This window comes from Eleutherodactylus coqui, chromosome 10 (genome assembly GCF_035609145.1).
Source record: "Eleutherodactylus coqui strain aEleCoq1 chromosome 10, aEleCoq1.hap1, whole genome shotgun sequence".
In the NCBI taxonomy this organism is placed as follows: Eukaryota; Metazoa; Chordata; class Amphibia; order Anura; family Eleutherodactylidae; genus Eleutherodactylus; species Eleutherodactylus coqui.
This window is the reverse complement of record NC_089846.1, coordinates 8,321,408-8,339,637: the sequence shown is the minus strand read 5'-3', so window position 1 is coordinate 8,339,637 and position 18,230 is coordinate 8,321,408. Positions and strand designations below refer to the sequence as shown.

The window sequence follows — 18,230 nt, the reverse complement described above, 5'->3', positions numbered from 1 at the left end:
TACACAGCTCAGCGGATTATAACATATGATGGGGTTAGATACAGAAGCCCAGCAGACAGTATTACACATGATAGGATTAGATACACAGCTCAGCAGACAGTATTACACATGATAGGATTAGATACACAGCTCAGCAGACAGTATCACACAGGATAGGATTAGATACATGGCTCAGCAGACTGTATCACACAGGATAGGATTAGATACACAGCTCAGCAGACAGTATCACACATGATCGGATTAGATACACAGCTCAGCAGACAGTATCACACAGGATAGGATTAGATACACGGCTCAGCAGACAGTATCACACATGATAGGATTAGATACATGGCTCAGCAGACCGTATCACACAGGATAGGATTAGATACACAGCTCAGCAGACCGTATCACACAGGATAGGATTAGATACACGGCTCAGCAGACAGTATCACACATGATAGGATTAGATACACGGCTCAGCAGACCGTATCACACAGGATAGGATTAGATACATGGCTCAGCAGACCGTATCACACAGGATAGGATTAGATACACGGCTCAGCAGGCAGTATCACACAGAATAGGATTAGATACACAGCTCAGCAGGCCGTATCACACATGATAGGATTAAATACACAGCCCAGCAGACAGTATCACACATGATAGGATTAGATACACGGCTCAGCAGGCTGTATCACATAGTATTAGATACAGCAGTTTAGCAGGCAGTATCACACATGATAGGATTAGATACAGTAGCTTGGGAGACCACATATAATGGGATTAGATACACTGCACCCCCCGGGGGAAACCTGCCCTGTTTGCAGTGGTGTGGAGTGTTCCCGGTCGCCCTGCATGTAGCAGCCGCGGGGTCGGCGGAGGCCTCCTTCAGTGCTGGGTTCTGGCACAGCGAGTCTGATCATTATGTGCGGATACACCCGCTGATCCGTCCCGCATTATCTGCTTTATATTCATCTATGTGTTATTAGAAGAATTTACAGCGGATAAACCTGATAGACATTACTGTAATCATATCCGGATTAGTCCCTCGCCTCATCCTGCCCGCAGAATACACAATAGAGCCGCTGTAATCTGGGCATAGTGACTGTATCACACATGAAGGGGTTAGATACGCAGCCCACACATCAAGGGCATACATACACGGCTCAGCAGACTGGATGAGACATAGTGGGGTCAGATATGCAGCTCAGCACTCAGTATCACACATCAAGAGGTTAGATACACAGCTCAGCAGACAGTATTATGGGATTAGATACAACCGCTCAGCAGTCAGTATCACACATCAAGAGGTTAGATACACAGCTCAGCAGACAGTATTATGGGATTAGATACAGCCGCTCTGCAGTCAGTATCACACATCAAGAGGTTAGATACACAGCTCAGCACTCAATATCACACATTAAAAGGTTAGATACACAGCTCAGCAGACAGTATTATGGGATTAGATACAACCACTCAGCAGTCAGTATCACATATCAAGAGGTTAGATACAACAGCTCAGCAGACAGTATCACACATCAAGAGGTTAGATACACAGCTCAGCAGACAGTATTATGGGATTAGATACAGCCGCTCAGCAGTCAGTATCACACATCAAGAGGTTAGATACAACAGCTCAGCACTCAGTATCACACATCAAGAGGTTAGATACACAGTTCAGCAGACAGTATTATGGGATTAGATACAAGCGCTCAGCAGTCAGTATCACACATCAAGGGGTTAGATACCCAGTTGAGCGGATAGTATTATGGGATCAGATACAACAGCTCAGTAGTTGGTATCAAACTTGAAGGAGTTAGATACCCAGTTCAGCGGAGAGTCTTGCACATGATGGCATTAGATACACATTCAGCAGACGGTATCGCACACAGTGGGATTAGATACACAACTGAGCAGACAGTACTACACATTACAGGATTAGATACATTCAGCAGCATATCTTCAGGGGAATAAAATGCAGTAGCGTTATATGATGGGGCATGTAGTACTTGGTAATTCCGTGTATCACACATAATAGGCTTGGATACAATATGTCTCCATAGCTAGTCAGTGACGTCAGGCTGCGGCTGCTTTAGACGGTACGACTGTCAGGCATATTAGCGGCCGACCCGGCGACTATCACTCCTCTGCTTACATGGGAGCGACTGTGTTTCAAGTGAATGGAGGCGAAGCGAGTCGGGGATCATTCCGTCCGCCCGCCATTCCCTGTAACCAGGGACCATTCATTGCTAGAGCGCCTCCTATCTACACAGGACAGCGGTCACTTGGTTCTAGGTAAGCTGAACACCAAGCGACTCCGACAAGTGAGCGATTTGTCGCTCAGCACCCTGTTGGCGGCTGTTTCTACGCGGGATGATTATTGCCCGAATTCGCGGTTTCCGGCGATAATCGGGGTGATAATCGCCCCCTGCAGGTTGCTGTGTAGCCCTGCGATACTGCAACATAATGGAATTCAATACGTTTGTGTTACGGCTTGTAAGCTGCCGCGACCGTGACCCGCACCTCGCAAGACATCCGTAGTTTTGGCTTGCTTGCAGTCTGTGGGTAACAGCGACGCCAACTGCGCTGGCTTTCACGGCTTTTCAATGTCGCGGGGCTCCATGCGGCACATCCTCTGTCGCAGCCAAAGTCGCCACGTAGCTCTCGCCTAAGGATTACCCCTTGCGCCCCTCCAGCAGATAAGTCTCAAGAGGGCCCAAACATTCCAATGCAGGCGGCGCGACTGCCATGTTTATGCCGCTGGCTGTCACTTTCCAGATTAGCAGAATTTCCAGACTACTGGATGGAGCTTTGCTAAAAAGGACCATCAACCAGAAGATGCATTTTGTTGCTCAGCACACAGGGGGTTAATCCTTGCAGGTTGCCGCTGCTGCGCTAACCTCCTTTTCCTCTCCTACCCATCCTCCTCCTTGCACAGGACGTCTTGGCTGCGTCTTACACAGGCCGCTTTGTTGTACGAGTCATAAAAAGGCCATTTTTCATTGGCGGCCCCCTCCTCACCATCAGACATAGATTTATATTCTCCCCGATGCCTGTGGCATTCACAAGTGGGGAGGGGTCATGGGAGGCGCTGATGGGACAATAATGGATACATTGAGGGGGTCCCCAGGGCTTTGTCCGGCCGGGTACCCTATCCATCAGCCACCAGAACCCATGCCAAGGTCAGCACTAACGAGCCTGTGCCAGCGTCCCGGAGTCCCCGGGGAAAGCTCCAATCAGCATTCTGGAATTCTCGCTGTAACGTCTGATCCTTACAAGGTCTGGCGCGTGTAGGAAGATGCGGCAGGTGGAACGCAGCACCAGGGAAGCCATCGCCGCGTTCTCGCCTTTTCACAGCTGAGATTTACATGCGGCTGAGGGGGATAAACGCTGCTTATAAATGCTCAGAATGATCGGACCCGATCACAGCGATCGCCGCATTAATGGTGACCAGAGGGAATCTCAATGGTGGGCATGCATTACCGATGCCCAGTCTACCTGGAAGTCATGGACTTGTTTCCAATATGTCCGTCTGAGTATGATGGATAAATAGCATGTCGGTCGCTGCTCGTTAGCGCGGTTCACATGCGGCGGCGGATCGGTAGGACGGGGAGGAACAATTGATATTCCTCCATTTTTCTCCATACAGATCGCAGTTGTCAGCCGAACATCTTCCTGCTTACAAAGGGGCATCAGGTTTGCCACCGTGCGGGAATTTCTATGCCCACACAAAAAATCCCATCATCCAAGCCTTTGCTAATTTATTCACTGATTTACCAGTATATCCAGACCGGCCAAAGATCAGGCAGACGAGCGTTCATGCCTGATCATCGGGGAAAGGGGACTTCATATCGCTGGTCACAGACATAATGATTCCAAATGCGCCGCCACAATCGCACCTCAGACTTGTGTGTCGTTCTTAAACCGAGAAACCAGCGAGATATTTGAGTACAAATACGGTCAGATGTACAAACCTATAAGATCGCGACCCAACAAGATGATCACCAAGTAGAAGAACCGCGTATCGTCACGCCGTAATATGAATGAAGTAACTTTATTATACTTACAAACTAGTAAAAAGGACAAAGCCGCGATGAAACCGATCCCAAGGATGACCGTCAATGCAAGATCCATCTCATGTCAGAGATCAACACAGCCCAGCGGATGAACATTCATGCTAACAAGACCCCAACATGAGCCGTGACCATAAACACAGACCTAAAGTGCACGTGCAGCAATGAGGCCCGTCCCACACGACCGTATTTGAATTGTAGATTCCGTGATCACCGTCCGTGCGGACGATCTGTGGTAAAATGCGGGCATTGAAAGGCGTGTAGTTTCACATTTTCCATCACACCCGCGGGAATGAATTGCGGATTCCACAAGTGGAAGTAATATTAGTAGATGCGTGCGACCCGCAGCCCATGCGCAATTAACATTGTGTATGGGCTTCGGGTACCTGTGTCAACGCTAAGCGACGGCGTGGGAAATACAAAAAAAAGAAACTTGTGCTGCGCCAGCGTGCCTTCACGGCCATACACAATAGTTACTTGCCGTACTCAGGGTCACCGGCCGGGCTCCACTGTGGCCCTTCCACATACGAGATCTGACCCAGTCATGTGAGCCGGGCCTTATAGTGACCGTAAGATGTTTGTGTGACGTATATATATTGTATATCACACACCTATACTGTAAGACTGCGGCCGGCGTAGATAGAACCATGATGGTCCGGAATGAGCGGTCATATAAAGCACGTGTATATATATTGTATATCACACACCTACAGTATACTATAAGACTGCGGCCGGCGTAGATAGAACCATGATGGTCCGGAATGAACGGTCATATAAACCACATGTGTATATATTGTATATCACACGCCTATACTGTAAGACTGCGGCCGGTGTAGATAGAACCATGATGGTCCGGAATGAACGGTCATATAAAGCACATATATGTCTGGTTTAGGTACCCAAGATGATCCAACCATGAGCAACAGTCGTATCTGGGGCCAAACCTGATCTGCGAGCCGCACATTCCCAGCCCCCTCCTCTCCAGCCGCCATGTCTTGTACTAATTTGGGTAGAACACTAATTGAAGGCAGCGTGGGGAAAGTCTCAATAAATTGCCGGTGACCTTTCTATACAGATTTAGCATCGGAACTAAACTCGTCTCCTCCACCGTCATTAGGCTTCTTTATGCAGGAACAATTAGTAAAGAAGAATCCTCGGAGCGCCGCTCGGCCCCATGAAAGCCCACTGGTCTCTGTACTAATTAGCTGCAGACGCTGCCGTGAATACGGATAAGCGCTCCACTTACTTTCCTCGGCTCAAGTGTTTGTTGCAGCCGACAGATCCTCCGGCCAAGGGGGAACAATTATAGGATGGGACGGCGCGGCGTTACAGGTGGTTACCTGTGCTGGGATAACAAGGCTGTAGCATCAGCTGGCAGAGCGGCCGGGGCTTATGGAAGAACAGCGGTGGATATTGGGACAGGTCAACCAAAGACAGGTTCGCTTTAAGATGCTATATATCTGTATTATGTATGAAAGTCGGTAAAGCCGTACTGTCTGCCTTCACGTCCTGATGGAAGGTCTATTGTTGAAGGCAGGGGTGCCCCTGCCATGAGGCGGCATTCTGCAGGACCTCAGAGGGGTGGCAGTGGGTATTTATTTTTTACCGGCCTTATGAATGGGGATCACTATTGATACTGGGGCCAATGAGGGGTGGGGGGGCACTATTATTACTACTGAGACCATTATGGAGGAGTTCTATTACTTCTGGGACCACCATGGGGGTCATTTTTAGTATAGAGGCCATTAAGGGAGTCACTATTACTACTGGGGCCATTAAGGGGGACACTAAGTCTCAATGGTTCAAATATGTGTTGGGTATCTTGTGTATTGGCACTTTCAATGCCTGTAAAATTAGTGTTTTGGTGGGGGGGGGGGGGGGTTTATGCGGGGGGAGGGGGGGTCCAGTTCACACTTTGCCTCAGGCAGCATAAAAGCTTGTGGCACCCCTGATGGGAGACATGAGGTAGATGGAGTGCTGCTGATGTGGTATAACTGACTCCTAGCTGTTGTAGAGTACAAATTATATGTTAGTAACTATAACAATGCTTTTGGAGTGTCTCTAGTGGTTGGTGGTGGCACTGCAGGTTATAGTAAAAGGGTTTTTCCAGGACTAAGCTATTATTGATCTACCCTATTGGTGGGGGTCAACCACTTGGGATGCTGACTATCAGCTGTCTGAAGTAGTAGAGCATTCAAGTAAGCATTTAACTGCGTACCAGGGACAGCGCCATACATTTCATAGCGACTGTATCTAGTATTGCAATTTAATGCCATTCTCTTGAATGCAACTGAGCTGCTCCCAGGCCATGCCCCGATGACTGTGACATCACAGGCCTGAAAAGAGGCCTTGGCACTCACCCAGCCACCATGGCTCTACAAACAGCTGATTGGTGGGGATCCCAAGTGGTGGATCCCCATCCTAAGGAAAAGTTATCAAGATCCAAATCCCAGAAAATCCCTTTAATATGCCAATTAGATGATTATGATTTCAGAGTCTGGGGCAGTGCTAGTTTTAGGAGGGGGGGGGGGGGGTAACTGGGCAATAACTGAACAGGGTCGCTATTTACTAGGGGGGGCCTTTCTGAAGTTGGGAATCCAAAGAGCGAACTAGTTTGAGCAGTTTGATGGCATTATTGGGGAACAGAAGTGCAGTATTAGGTGAGATCTTTAAGGAAGTTCTATTTGGAAGCGGTATATTATCTTGGCACTTATATGGCGGTATTATGTTGGGCAAAATTTCGAGAATCATCTAAAAATGGCAAGGCCCTATTTTCCTGTTTTTCGGAAAACCAATCCTGTTCCGTTATTGCAACAGGGAAACGGAAGCCTGGTAACGAATGGAGCCGTCCTAGGCCAGAACTGAACGGCGTCACGAACCCTGTTGATTTTAATGGGATCCGTCTGGCACGCCGTCATTTTCCCGGATGAAATAGTTCTGGGAATTGTGGACAGATCTGCGCCGGAGGCCTGAATGGAGCCGACATCACTGATGTGAACAGAGCCCAACCTGGGCTTTACCTGTTAGCACCCCATCCTTTGAGAGAGGGGGCGCAACTGTCAGGCTAAGCTGTCTTTGGCGGATAATTCTGTACTGTCTCGCGCACACATCTGTACTACCAATATGGCGCCCATCACCTGCTCTGGGCCTGGACTGTGCTTGTGGGGGGGGGGGGGGGAGGCGTTAGTGAGACCGGGCCTCGGTGTCACAAGGACCACAGTTATGAGAGTAGAAAGAGGACGAGCAGGGAATCTGTAAGAAGGAATAAAAGTTAGTTTTTTTTTTTTTTTCATTTTAAATACTCACTTGGTCGTGACTCTCCAAACTACACTTCTAATTAAGTAACTTTGTAGGGTCTGGCGGGTGACCCCTCCCCCCTTGTCATAATAATCTGCAGATAAGACTGCACCGCCACCCCTCCCTCCCTCCGCCCGCCCCGTATGCATATATAGATATTGTAATGTTACTTTAACAAAATAGCTGTCTGGAGCGGAAGGCTTATCAAGAGCTAAATAAGGGCCGCGCCATGAGCCGAATCACGCTGAAAAGGCCTCAGTGCTGTCATTGATTTCCTCGCAAGAAAAAAATTGCCTCTGGCTACTGAACCGAATTAGTAGTCACTGATGACCAATTATTTTTGCCCACAGTGAACGGAGAGGCATACTAAAAATCCAGTTTGTCAGACCCAAGGCTCGCTTCTCAAACACCTTTCAAGGCGCGTTGTATCTCTCCTCCCTCTCGAGCCTCTGATGACTCTTCGCCTCTCCGGAACTTTTTTTTTCCTGTTATATATATATTTTTTTTATTTTATCTCAAAGTTTTAATGAGCTGGCGTATATGATGATGACCTGCCATAAATGGCGCCCCTTCTATCCTCGGCGGAGCTTTATTTGGCAAGGAGTAGAGCTAACACACAAATCCGAAGTGTCAGCTTTCATACAGGCACGAGCGCACAACCCTCGTAAGGAAGGTGTCAGTTTAATGCTTTCTCGGATTATAATTTTTCCACTTTATGGCGGCCCCTGGTGCCCGCTACCTTCCCGCAGACTCCAGATGGATGGCATCCGATGATCCGGCTTTTATGTTTTCTAGTAACTGGCTTAACCTTCTTGCTACAAACATGAAGGAGGGGGGGGGGGGGGGCTGTGTGAAAGCTGCTGCGTCTGGAGAAATGGCAGCTGCAGGGTTAAACTTGTGCAAGGATAAAGCCTTCCTCCTGTCTCGTTTACAGTGTCCAGGCGGCGATGAGCGCAAATTTTATGATGGATGATCCTGATATTTTTTTTCCATATATTCGTCTATAACACTCAATACTTTGTGTTCAGTAAAAGGCAAGCGCATATGTGGACCCGACCCTAATACTGCCATATAGTGCTCATGTAAAACTGGCATCCACAGCCCACATGATGCCAAATAAATACCGCAGTAATGCAATCTAATAGACTATTCCTGGTAGTTTAGGGAAAAATCAATGACGATACTCCTGGTGGTCTAGAGGTTAAATACCTGCAGTCCAGTGGGTGAAGGCCGCCATACACATTAGCGGAAAGTCAGTTAATCCTGCATGATTTCAGCAGGATTGTCCGGCTATCTAATGTATGTGGGGGTCTTCTGATGGGGGATTCTTTTGCCTAAACCTTAAGTTGCCGCTGATGGTGTTTGGCAGCAGCTCATTTCCCTATTGTAAGCACATGCTCAGTTAGCCGAGCCCGGCGCATGTGTGTGTAGGGGCAATATTCCCTTTAAGCCTTTGTGGCTAGTGAGTGGCGCAGTTAGGGACCTGGGTGCTGCCCCTTCTGAACCGGGCTATCCAGATCAGCACCAAATAAATATTGCTGCATAGTCCCAAATAATTTGCCTTCATTAGCAATGGTAGTTAATAGGTTTATGGTAACATCCCTGGGTTGAACACCAAGAAAGATTTTAAAGGGGTTGTCCAGGGTTAGGAAAACATGGCTGCTTTCTTCCAAACAAAGTTGTCCCCGTAGCAGGAAGATATCTACTAGAATGGATGGAAATTGTCCCCCTCATACAGACTGCTCCCTATGCCCCCTCTCCCTCACAGACTGCTCTAATGGCTCCTCACCTCTTACATAGACTGTTCCCATGGCTCACTCCTCACAGACTGTTCCCATGGTTTTCTACCTCTTACACAGACTGCTCCCCGTGCCCTCCCCTCTCTCCCACAGACTGCTCCCTGTGCCCTCCCCTCTCTCCCACAGACTGCTCCCCGTGCCCTCCCCTCTCTCCCACAGACTGCTCCCCGTGCCCTCCCCTCTCTCCCACAGACTGCTCCCCGTGCCCTCCTCTCTCTCCCACAGACTGCTCCCCGTGCCCTCCCCTCTCTCCCACAGACTGCTCCTCGTGCCCTCCCCTCTCTCCCCCACAGACTGCTCCCCGTGCCCTCCCCTCTCTCCCACAGACTGTGCTCATGTTCCCCATCACTCATACAGTTAACTCTTGCATGCCCCCTATTATGGAGATGGCTCCTTTTGTCCCTCTCTCACAAGACAGCTCCTTAGGCTCCTGCACCCCCCCCCCCCCCCAATCCCTTTACATTCTCCCCCAATTACACAGACTGCTTACTATGCTTTCCACCTTAGACTGCCAGGTACTATATGGCTGCACAGTTCTATCAATGGGCCAAGTCCCGTTCACTTCAACAGGACTTGGCCTGCAGTACCAATCTGGGCCACTGTGCAATGTATGGAGCTGTCTGTTTCCTGCAATAAAACAGCTAGAAGTGGGACAACCTCTTTAAGCTTACTGCCGTGACGTTTAAAGGGAACAGTGTATGAGTCAGGAAGAATGGAAGAAAACACTACTTCGTCAGGTATTCGCATCCCCGGTGCACTAAAAATCGTGTTCGGCAGCACATTTTCCCTTGCAAATTCCCTTATACACGGGCTGACAATACACTATGAATATTTATTAAAATATTTTTTTTGTACGATCATCGTGCCTCGTCGATGATCAGCCACATGAAGAAGCGCTCACTCATTGGCTGAACGCATCTTTTGTGCCGCTGAAAAAAATCTGTTGTCGGTAGCACATCCCCCATGTGAAGGGGGGGTGTGCTGCCAACAGTGTTCATCCCCCATAGAGAATAATCAATCATTCATCTCACAGAGACTCTGAATCAGTCCATGTAAAGGTTAAGCAAACGAGCGCAGATTGATGTGATCAGCACTCGCTTAAATGCCTAGATCGGCTCATGTAAAAAGACCCTAACAAGGTATGTGCTGCAGACAGCTATGAAACGGTATGGGAGATAAACGATCGTTTGTACGGGGTACTGTCTGAATTTGCCTGTGTGCAGACCAGATAAACGAGCACCAATCCTGATCTGCACTCATCAAATGATTCGGATTGAGCCACATAAAAAGCCCTTAAAGGGGTTATAAACTATTGATAGCTTATATGCAGAAAAGGCCATTAATAGCATATCAGTGGAGGTCAGCCACCCGGGACCCCCACTGATCAGCCGTTCACCAGGCCAAGTCAATTGTGCACTGTGCTGTTTTCTAGAGGTAGCAGACAAGTCCATTCAAGTAAATGGGCTATTTGCGTGTAATATCAAGTCTGGCCACTACAGTGAGGACGGAGCTGTCCGCTTCCTGCAGAAATCAGGTCAGTGCACAGAGCACACCAGCCTGGCGAACAGCTGATCAGTGGGGGTCCTGGGTGGCAGACCCCCACCGATCTACTATTGAAGGCCTAACCTGATAACACAACCATTTTAAGGGCCTTTTTTCATGGCCTGATACTTGGGCAAGAATGTGAGGGTGCCACCAATCACTGAATGAACAAGCAAATTCTTGTTTATCGCCGGTCGCATCTTTCATGCAGCACCTAAAGTCATCATTGTCGGAGCACCCTGTGCGAATAAGGATGTGCTGCAGACTACGATGGTCGTGTGAATGACGTTTGTCCCCCTACAGGCTGTATACAGGCCTGGTAGACGACCACCCATCGTTGATCAGTGCTGGCCATCGGGACCAAATGTAAAAGGCCCCTAGTCCTTGCGGTCCAATGGCTTAGTAGCTTGCAGCCATGTGGGTTACGCCAATTGCCCTGACTTAGGGCTCCGACATGCTTGCCGTTGCCCGACTGTGCTGTTCATTACATGGATGGCCCGCACATTGATACACGTTTGCATGCCCTAATTCTTGTCTGTGATCTGGACATGGATAGAACATACAAGCCCGATATGCTAGAATGGGTCCGTCTGCAGTCCATGGACTAACATGGGCAGCACATTGACCGTAGTGTGTCGGAAGCCTTAGTTTCATGTCTGTTGCCAGAAAGTGATGGCCAAGAAGCGGACCTCTGCCCGCCGCTCCATCCTCCTACATGGAAATGAGCTTTTAGGAACTTTGTTTCCCAGCACACCTCCTGTAGTGAATGACCCCCAAGCATGAAGGCGCCCCCCATCCCCAATGCTCAGGCCCCCACACTTAGTGCTAGTACAATGTCCACTTTTGACTTTTGCAGCTTTATAGGCGCGCCCGTCACCCATATACCACGGGGCACGGTCATCATCTGCTCATTTGCAGATTATTGTAACGAGCGCGGCCGGATTAGTGCAGCGACTGTGGTTAAACAGCAGCGAGCACAAAGGCACCAGCTGATCCAGGATGACAGACAGCTGGTTACCAGCCACCAACTTAGAGACGGTAGGCAGCGCTGGCATCGGGCATTCATTGAGAGAGATGTCTCTTCTGATCTACAGACGGTGCCTGTGTGTGTAGGAGCCCCCCGGCCCCCCTTAGCTGCATCATTAGAACAACACTGCTATAGATTAGCTTGCTTCTGTAGCATGCAGCGTGCAATAATTAAGTAATAACCGTCACGGCGGGGGTGGCGAATACAGCTCTGCTATTTCCGACCGCCGCAGAAATGGCTCCTCTGATATCCAGAGCAGTGTGAGGACGAGCGCGATGAAAGATCTCCGTACGGAAAAGTTATAGTCGCTGAAGTCCGCGACTGATCTACGGCGTGAGAGCGAATATCCAGCAGAGACTCGATCGCAGCGAAAAGGCTGGTTCTGTTATAACAGAACGGCGCTCCGCGGTTTATAATAACCTGTATTAACCCCACCCAGCCAAGGTCCTTAAAGGGCAAGTAAAGAAGATGTCTGAAGTGTTCGCACCGCAATGTGGCGCTCAGTGGGAGCATATAATAATAATAATAATAATAATCTTTATTTGTATAGCGCCAACATATTCCACAGCCGTCTGCTTCAGATTTAAAAGGCGGGTAACCAGACAGGCTTTGCGCATTATGAAGCAGGTGGTGGCGCTGTGTGCGGTGCGGCGATGACAGACGCAGACAGTACTGTTTATAAAAACTAGAACTTTACTTACGGAAGTAGTACTTTGTACGCGGCTGCGCCCCCCTCCGTACGCAGCTGCAGCCCCCGTCCGTATGCGGCTGCAGCCCCCTTCCTCTGCCCGCGGCTGCGTCGTCTCTGCTCATTGACTCTGCATCTATCTCTCTGTGACGCAGCTGTAATTGCTTTTACAGGGACCTCACAAAAAGCTCCTGAACATTCGCTGCCCCCGCCTAAAGTGGGGGCCTAGCCCCATTCCCAATCCTTGCTGGGGCCTGCCTCCTTCAGCAGTGATGTGTTAGATGCATTCTTGCTGCCCCCTATCGGCCCATGAGCGCCCCTGAAAAGCAGTCAGTTCTGCTACTGTATTTATGAACTTAGATTGTATTTGTTATGAGTTTGGTTCTAATACTGTATCTGTTATAAGCAGGGTTCTGGTGCTGCATCTATGTACTGAGCTGGCTTCTGGGGCTGTATTTATGTGATGAGCTTGGTTCTGGTGCTGTATTTGTGATGAGCTTGGTTCAGGTACTGCATCTATGTACTGATCTGGGTTCTGGGGCTGTATTTATGTGATTAGCTTGGTTCTGGTACTGTATTTATGGGATTAGCTTGGTTCTGGTACTGTATTTATGTGCTTAGGTTGGCTCTGGTGCTGTATTTATATGATGAGCTTGGTTCTGGTACTGAATCTATGTACTGAGCTGAGTTCTGGTGCTGTATTTATATGATGAGCTTGGTTCTGGTACTGAATCTATGTACTGAGCTGAGTTCTGGTGCTGTATTTATATGATGAGCTTGGTTCTGGTACTGCATCTATGTACTGAGCTGAGTTCTGATGCTGTGTTTTATATGATGAGCTTGGTTCTGGTACTGCATCTATGTACTGAGCTGGGTTCTGGGGCTGTATTTATGTTATGAGATTAATTTGTTCTATTTTCCTTATGAGTTTGGTTTTGAGACTGTATATATTGGTTCTGTTATAGTATATATTTCTTGAGCTCTTCTGGTGCTGTATTTATACGCAGAGCTTGGTTCTGGTACAATATCTAGGCACGGAGCTGCTCTGCTGTGGGTATGCTGCTGTCTTGCTGATTGCTGGCACAGATAGAACCCAGGCAAACTGTCTATCAGTACAATATATTTTTTTCCTTATGACAGCTGCACAAAAAAAAACCACAAGGTCGGCGCTGTTTGCTCCCCAACCACCCAGGACAAGCAGCATCTGGCAGCCATCTATCTCTCTATAAAGAGTCATAGCTGCTTGGCCATTAATGGGCCAGTCGGAGTAGCTCTTGTTGGCCATCTTGTTTTTGGAGGTTGTTGGGACTTGGAGATTGTCTGTGGGATCTGCTTACTGCAATAATCTATTCCAGAATGCAGGACAAGGAACTAAAGATGGAAACCTTTATCTTTTTCAGGCCGTCCACACCCATATACGACCTCATAGAGCAGAAGTACCAACGGCTTTGGCTGGAGCAACAGCTACAAGCGACGGAGGCCCTGCGTATCATGTCCAAAGAGAAGGTGGGTTACCTGCTGCGTGAGAACCAGCGCCGATATGTTTGCCTTCAGCAAGACCCTTTAGTGAACAATACAAGGTGTGAAACCATTTTTTATGGCTTTCTTCTATGCGAAGATATGATAGTTTGAAGTTTCAGGCACAAAGCCTGAGGCTGCACTACTGAGAGATTATGGTGACCGCTCCTTTTCCAGGTTATGTCAAATCCCCCCCCCCCCCCTATGCCAATATCTACATCCCGCCTAGTTTCAGCAGTGGCAGACGTGTGTTTACGCAGTGGTTTGGATAATCTAATCCCGCAATGTCCTCAGAATCACTCAGTAGTGCAGCCTCAGGCCCAGGGCCTCTGCTTTCAATGTATCATACCTTTGCCTACAAATAAGATATCAAGAAATGGTTTTCATATTTGTAATCTACAATCAAAGGACCGTTCCCATCCTGCTTCTGGTAGGTGTCCATCAGCAGGAAATCTGGTGAGAATGCCACGGTAGAGTCGGGTCCCAAGTATGTGAACCCCTGTCCTTAGCTGAACATTCTCTTTAAGTGCTCCCCTCCCCCCACCTTAATTCCTATTGCATAATAACAGCATTTGGGATATTTTTTTAAGCTAAATTGGCGTAATAAGTGTTAACCGGGATTAACGTGCGAGCGGTTAGGGGGAATAAAGACGTTTTATGCCGGTCCGAGGCGTCTGGTAATATTTAAATAGCCCTTAAGAGCGGCCAATGACTGGTTTATATGGTAATGGCAGGAATAAGAGGGCCATTAATGGGGTAATAAGCGATTTCTGTGGGAGTTTACGGCATCTGCATATGATGTTTTATGGTTTAAGTGCAGATAGGCACGGCTTGTTTAATTAGCAGCCAGTTTACAGCTGACATGTCGGCAGATTACTTACAGCCGGCGGAGAGCGGGTACCATCATTTTTTAATATGACAAAAAGCAGCTTGTTGTGTACTGAGCGGGGGATGGGTAGACCCTCTGCTGCAGCTCCCCTAGTACCGTATAATAGGGCCCCCCCTGTAAGGCGGCAGCGGGATCAACGGTCACACAAGTGCTTGAAACCAGGCATGCTGGACATGGGATTCCTGTACTTAGAAGCTGCTGATCCTGAGGGCCCTTTTACACGTCATTCAACGGTAAAGTTCCTGGACTTTTACACATGAAGGAGCATCACTAGTGAATGAAGGTGGAGCGAACGGGAATCCATCCAGACCAGCCACCTCCATTCATAAGGAATAACTGCCTATTTCCATCACCGACCCCTTATTCGGTTTTCCACATGCAGAAACTGAACAGGAAGCGCACAAATTCTCGTTCATCTTTCAGCCAGAGCAACATTTACACCGCAAGATAATCATTAAAGGGGTTTCCAGGGAGAATACTATTGATGACCCATACTCGGGAGGATAGGTCATCAGTAGTTTTCTCCCTGGAAAACCCCTTTAAGATTCCTACTGGATATGGAAAAAAGGCCCTGAGTTATATCCATACTCTAGAGCTGTTAGCTACTTATTCTTTACTGATCCTGACTCAGCTAGCAGAATAGTGAGTGCAGCTCTGAAGTATAATACAGGATGTAACTCAGGATCAGTACAGGACAAGTAATGTATGTACACAGTGACTCTAGCAGCAGAATAGTGAGTGCAGCTCTGGAGTATAATACAGGATGTAACTCAAGATCAGTACAGGATAAATAATGTATGTACACGGTGACCCCACCAGCAGAATAGTGAGTGCAGCTCTGAAGTATAATACAGGATGTAACTCAGCATCAGTACAGGATAAGTAATGTATGTACACAGTGACTCTACCAGCAGAATAGTGAGTGCAGCTCTGGAGGATAATATAAGATGTAACTCAGGATCAGTACAGGATAAGTAATGTATGTACACAGTGACTCCACCAGCAGAATAGTGAGTGCAGCTCTGGAGTATAATACAGGATGGAACTCAGGATCAGTACAGGATAAGTAATGTATGTACACAGTGACTCCACCAGCAGAATAGTGAGTGCAGCTCTGGAGTATAATACAGGATGGAACTCAGGATCAGTACAGGATAAGTAATGTATGTACACAGTGACTCCACCAGCAGAATAGTGAGTGCAGCTCTGGAGTGTAATATAGAATGTAACCCAGGATCAGTACAGGATAAGTAATGTATGTACACAGTGACTCCACCAGCAGAATAGTGAGTGCAGCTCTGGAGTATAATACAGGATGTAACTCGGGATCAGTACAGGATAAGTAATGTATGTACACAGTGACTCCAGCAGCAGAATAGTGAGTGCAGCTCTGGAGTGTAATAGAGAATGTAACCCAGGATCAGTACAGGAGAATTACTATGACGTATTTACAATGTATTTGGTGCCGCAGCGCTCACACAAGCTGTAGAGGGACTGCTATACAAGACGTCAGGAATATGTCTTACTTATGTTCCTTTCTTTTTATAATGGGAGATATTCTAATATTTTGGAGGAGTTGCTATTTGTACGATTCTCTAACAATCCTCAGAAACCTGGAGGAAATACAAGCCTGGTAAACCACAAAGTACTGGTAAGACTCACTGCACTAGTTCTCCCCTGTTTCGTAGACTCAGTGCTCCCCTCTGTGTCCTCCGCAGATCCAGCAGCGGCAGGTTCAGGACACAAAGACTACACTGCTGAGGAGATACCAACCGCCCGCAGACCCGGCTCCACTCTGGAAGCTGGCACGGTTTGAAAAGGTTCGTAACAAGACACATTGCCAATAATAAGGCACATTTTACACCTTAATTTTGCATTCTCACGGAATCCGCTTGCTGTCAGTGAATGGGAAAATCTTCGTTTACAACTAAAAATTGAAAAACCGCATAGATTCATTGTAGCTTGCATGTAAACATTCAACATGTAAACCAGCATCTTCAATTAAAACAACGTAAAAGACTGGCATGAAAGAGACAGTCACGGCGCTTGCACTGGTTTCAGACTAGTGTATTACAGTCAGGTTTCTGCATCCGTAATATGAACATGTGACCCGACCCGGCCACACGGTTTACCGACTCCTACTCAGAGCATCATAGGAACCTACAATGCTGCGAGTTCAGGTCAGTCAACCCTGTGGTTGGGCCAGGATACACGTCCATATTACGGAAAGGGAAATGTGGCCGTAATACTCTAGCCTGAAACTGGCCTAAATGTGACCTCTACAAGTACATGTCAAAATCTACACACACATACACTGATATGCCAAAGGTCATGGGACAGGAACTACCGTAATATCATGTAGGACCCTCTCAAGCCCAGCAAAGTGCAGCAACTCGGCATGGTATCCAATCCACAAATAGTAATAATCTTCATTTGTATAGCGCCAACTTATTCCGCAGCGCTTTCAAGCACGGGAGAACACCAACAATTACATGGGGGTGATACAGGAGGTACAAGGGGGTGGGGGTGGGAGATGGCATGGAGGAACACGGGCAGTACAGGAATAAGCAGGGTGGAAGGTGTGGGGAGCCATAGGGAGGGGTAGGGGGACTAGGTCAGGGGATTTGGTATGCCTCTCTGAAGAGGTGCGTTTTTCAGGGGCGTCTGAAGTTTTGTGCCTTGGGGATTGTCCGGATGCCTTGGGGTAGAGCGTTCCAGGGGATGGGTGCTGCTCTGGGGAAGTCCTGTAGGCGAGCGTGTGAGGTTCGTATTAGAGGGGTGTTTAGTCTGAGTGTGTCAGCGGATCGGAGTGAGCAGGCTGGGTGGTATACGGGCAAGAGGGAAGCGATGTATAGTGGCGCGGCGCCATGGAGAACTTTGTAGGTGAGGGTGAGGAGTTTAAACTTAGTTCTGCAGTGGATGGGCAGCCACTGCAGCAACTGGCATAGTGCAGAGTGGTCTGAGAAATGGCTGGATAGAAAAATTAGTCTAGCTGCCACGTTTAGTATGGATTGGAGTGGAGCGAGTCTAGTGTGGGGAAGGCCGATGAATAGCGAGTTGCAGTAGTCGAGTCGGGAGTGGATGAGGGCAACCGTGAGTGTCTCTAGCGTGTCCGTGGTGAGGAATGGACGGATACTAGCAATATTTCTGAGGTGCATGTGGCATGTTTGGGCCAGAGATTGGATATGGGGGGTAAAGGAGAGGTCAGAGTCCAATGTGACCCCAAGGCATCGGGCATGCCGTCTGGGGGTTATGATGGTGCCAGACACTGGAATGGAGATGTAGGAAGGAGGTCAGTTTTTGAGAGGTTAAGTTTAAGAAAGAGGGAGGACATAGTATTAGAGACAGCGGACAGACAGAGGAATGGTGCTGAGATGTCACGGGAGGAGGTGTATAGATGGGTGTCATCAGTGTA

General features: G+C 48.2%; 1 protein-coding gene across 1 annotated transcript in view; it reads left to right on the top strand.

The window, feature by feature from the left end:
* The window catches only part of CFAP77 (cilia and flagella associated protein 77), a 107,866-nt gene that overhangs the window by 67,034 nt on the left and 22,602 nt on the right, over positions 1–18,230 (top strand). The window contains exons 4-5 of the mRNA XM_066579731.1: positions 13,809–13,914; positions 16,534–16,635. Coding sequence (XP_066435828.1) covers positions 13,809–13,914; positions 16,534–16,635 — 208 coding nt within the window. The remainder of the gene's footprint in view (positions 1–13,808; positions 13,915–16,533; positions 16,636–18,230) is intronic.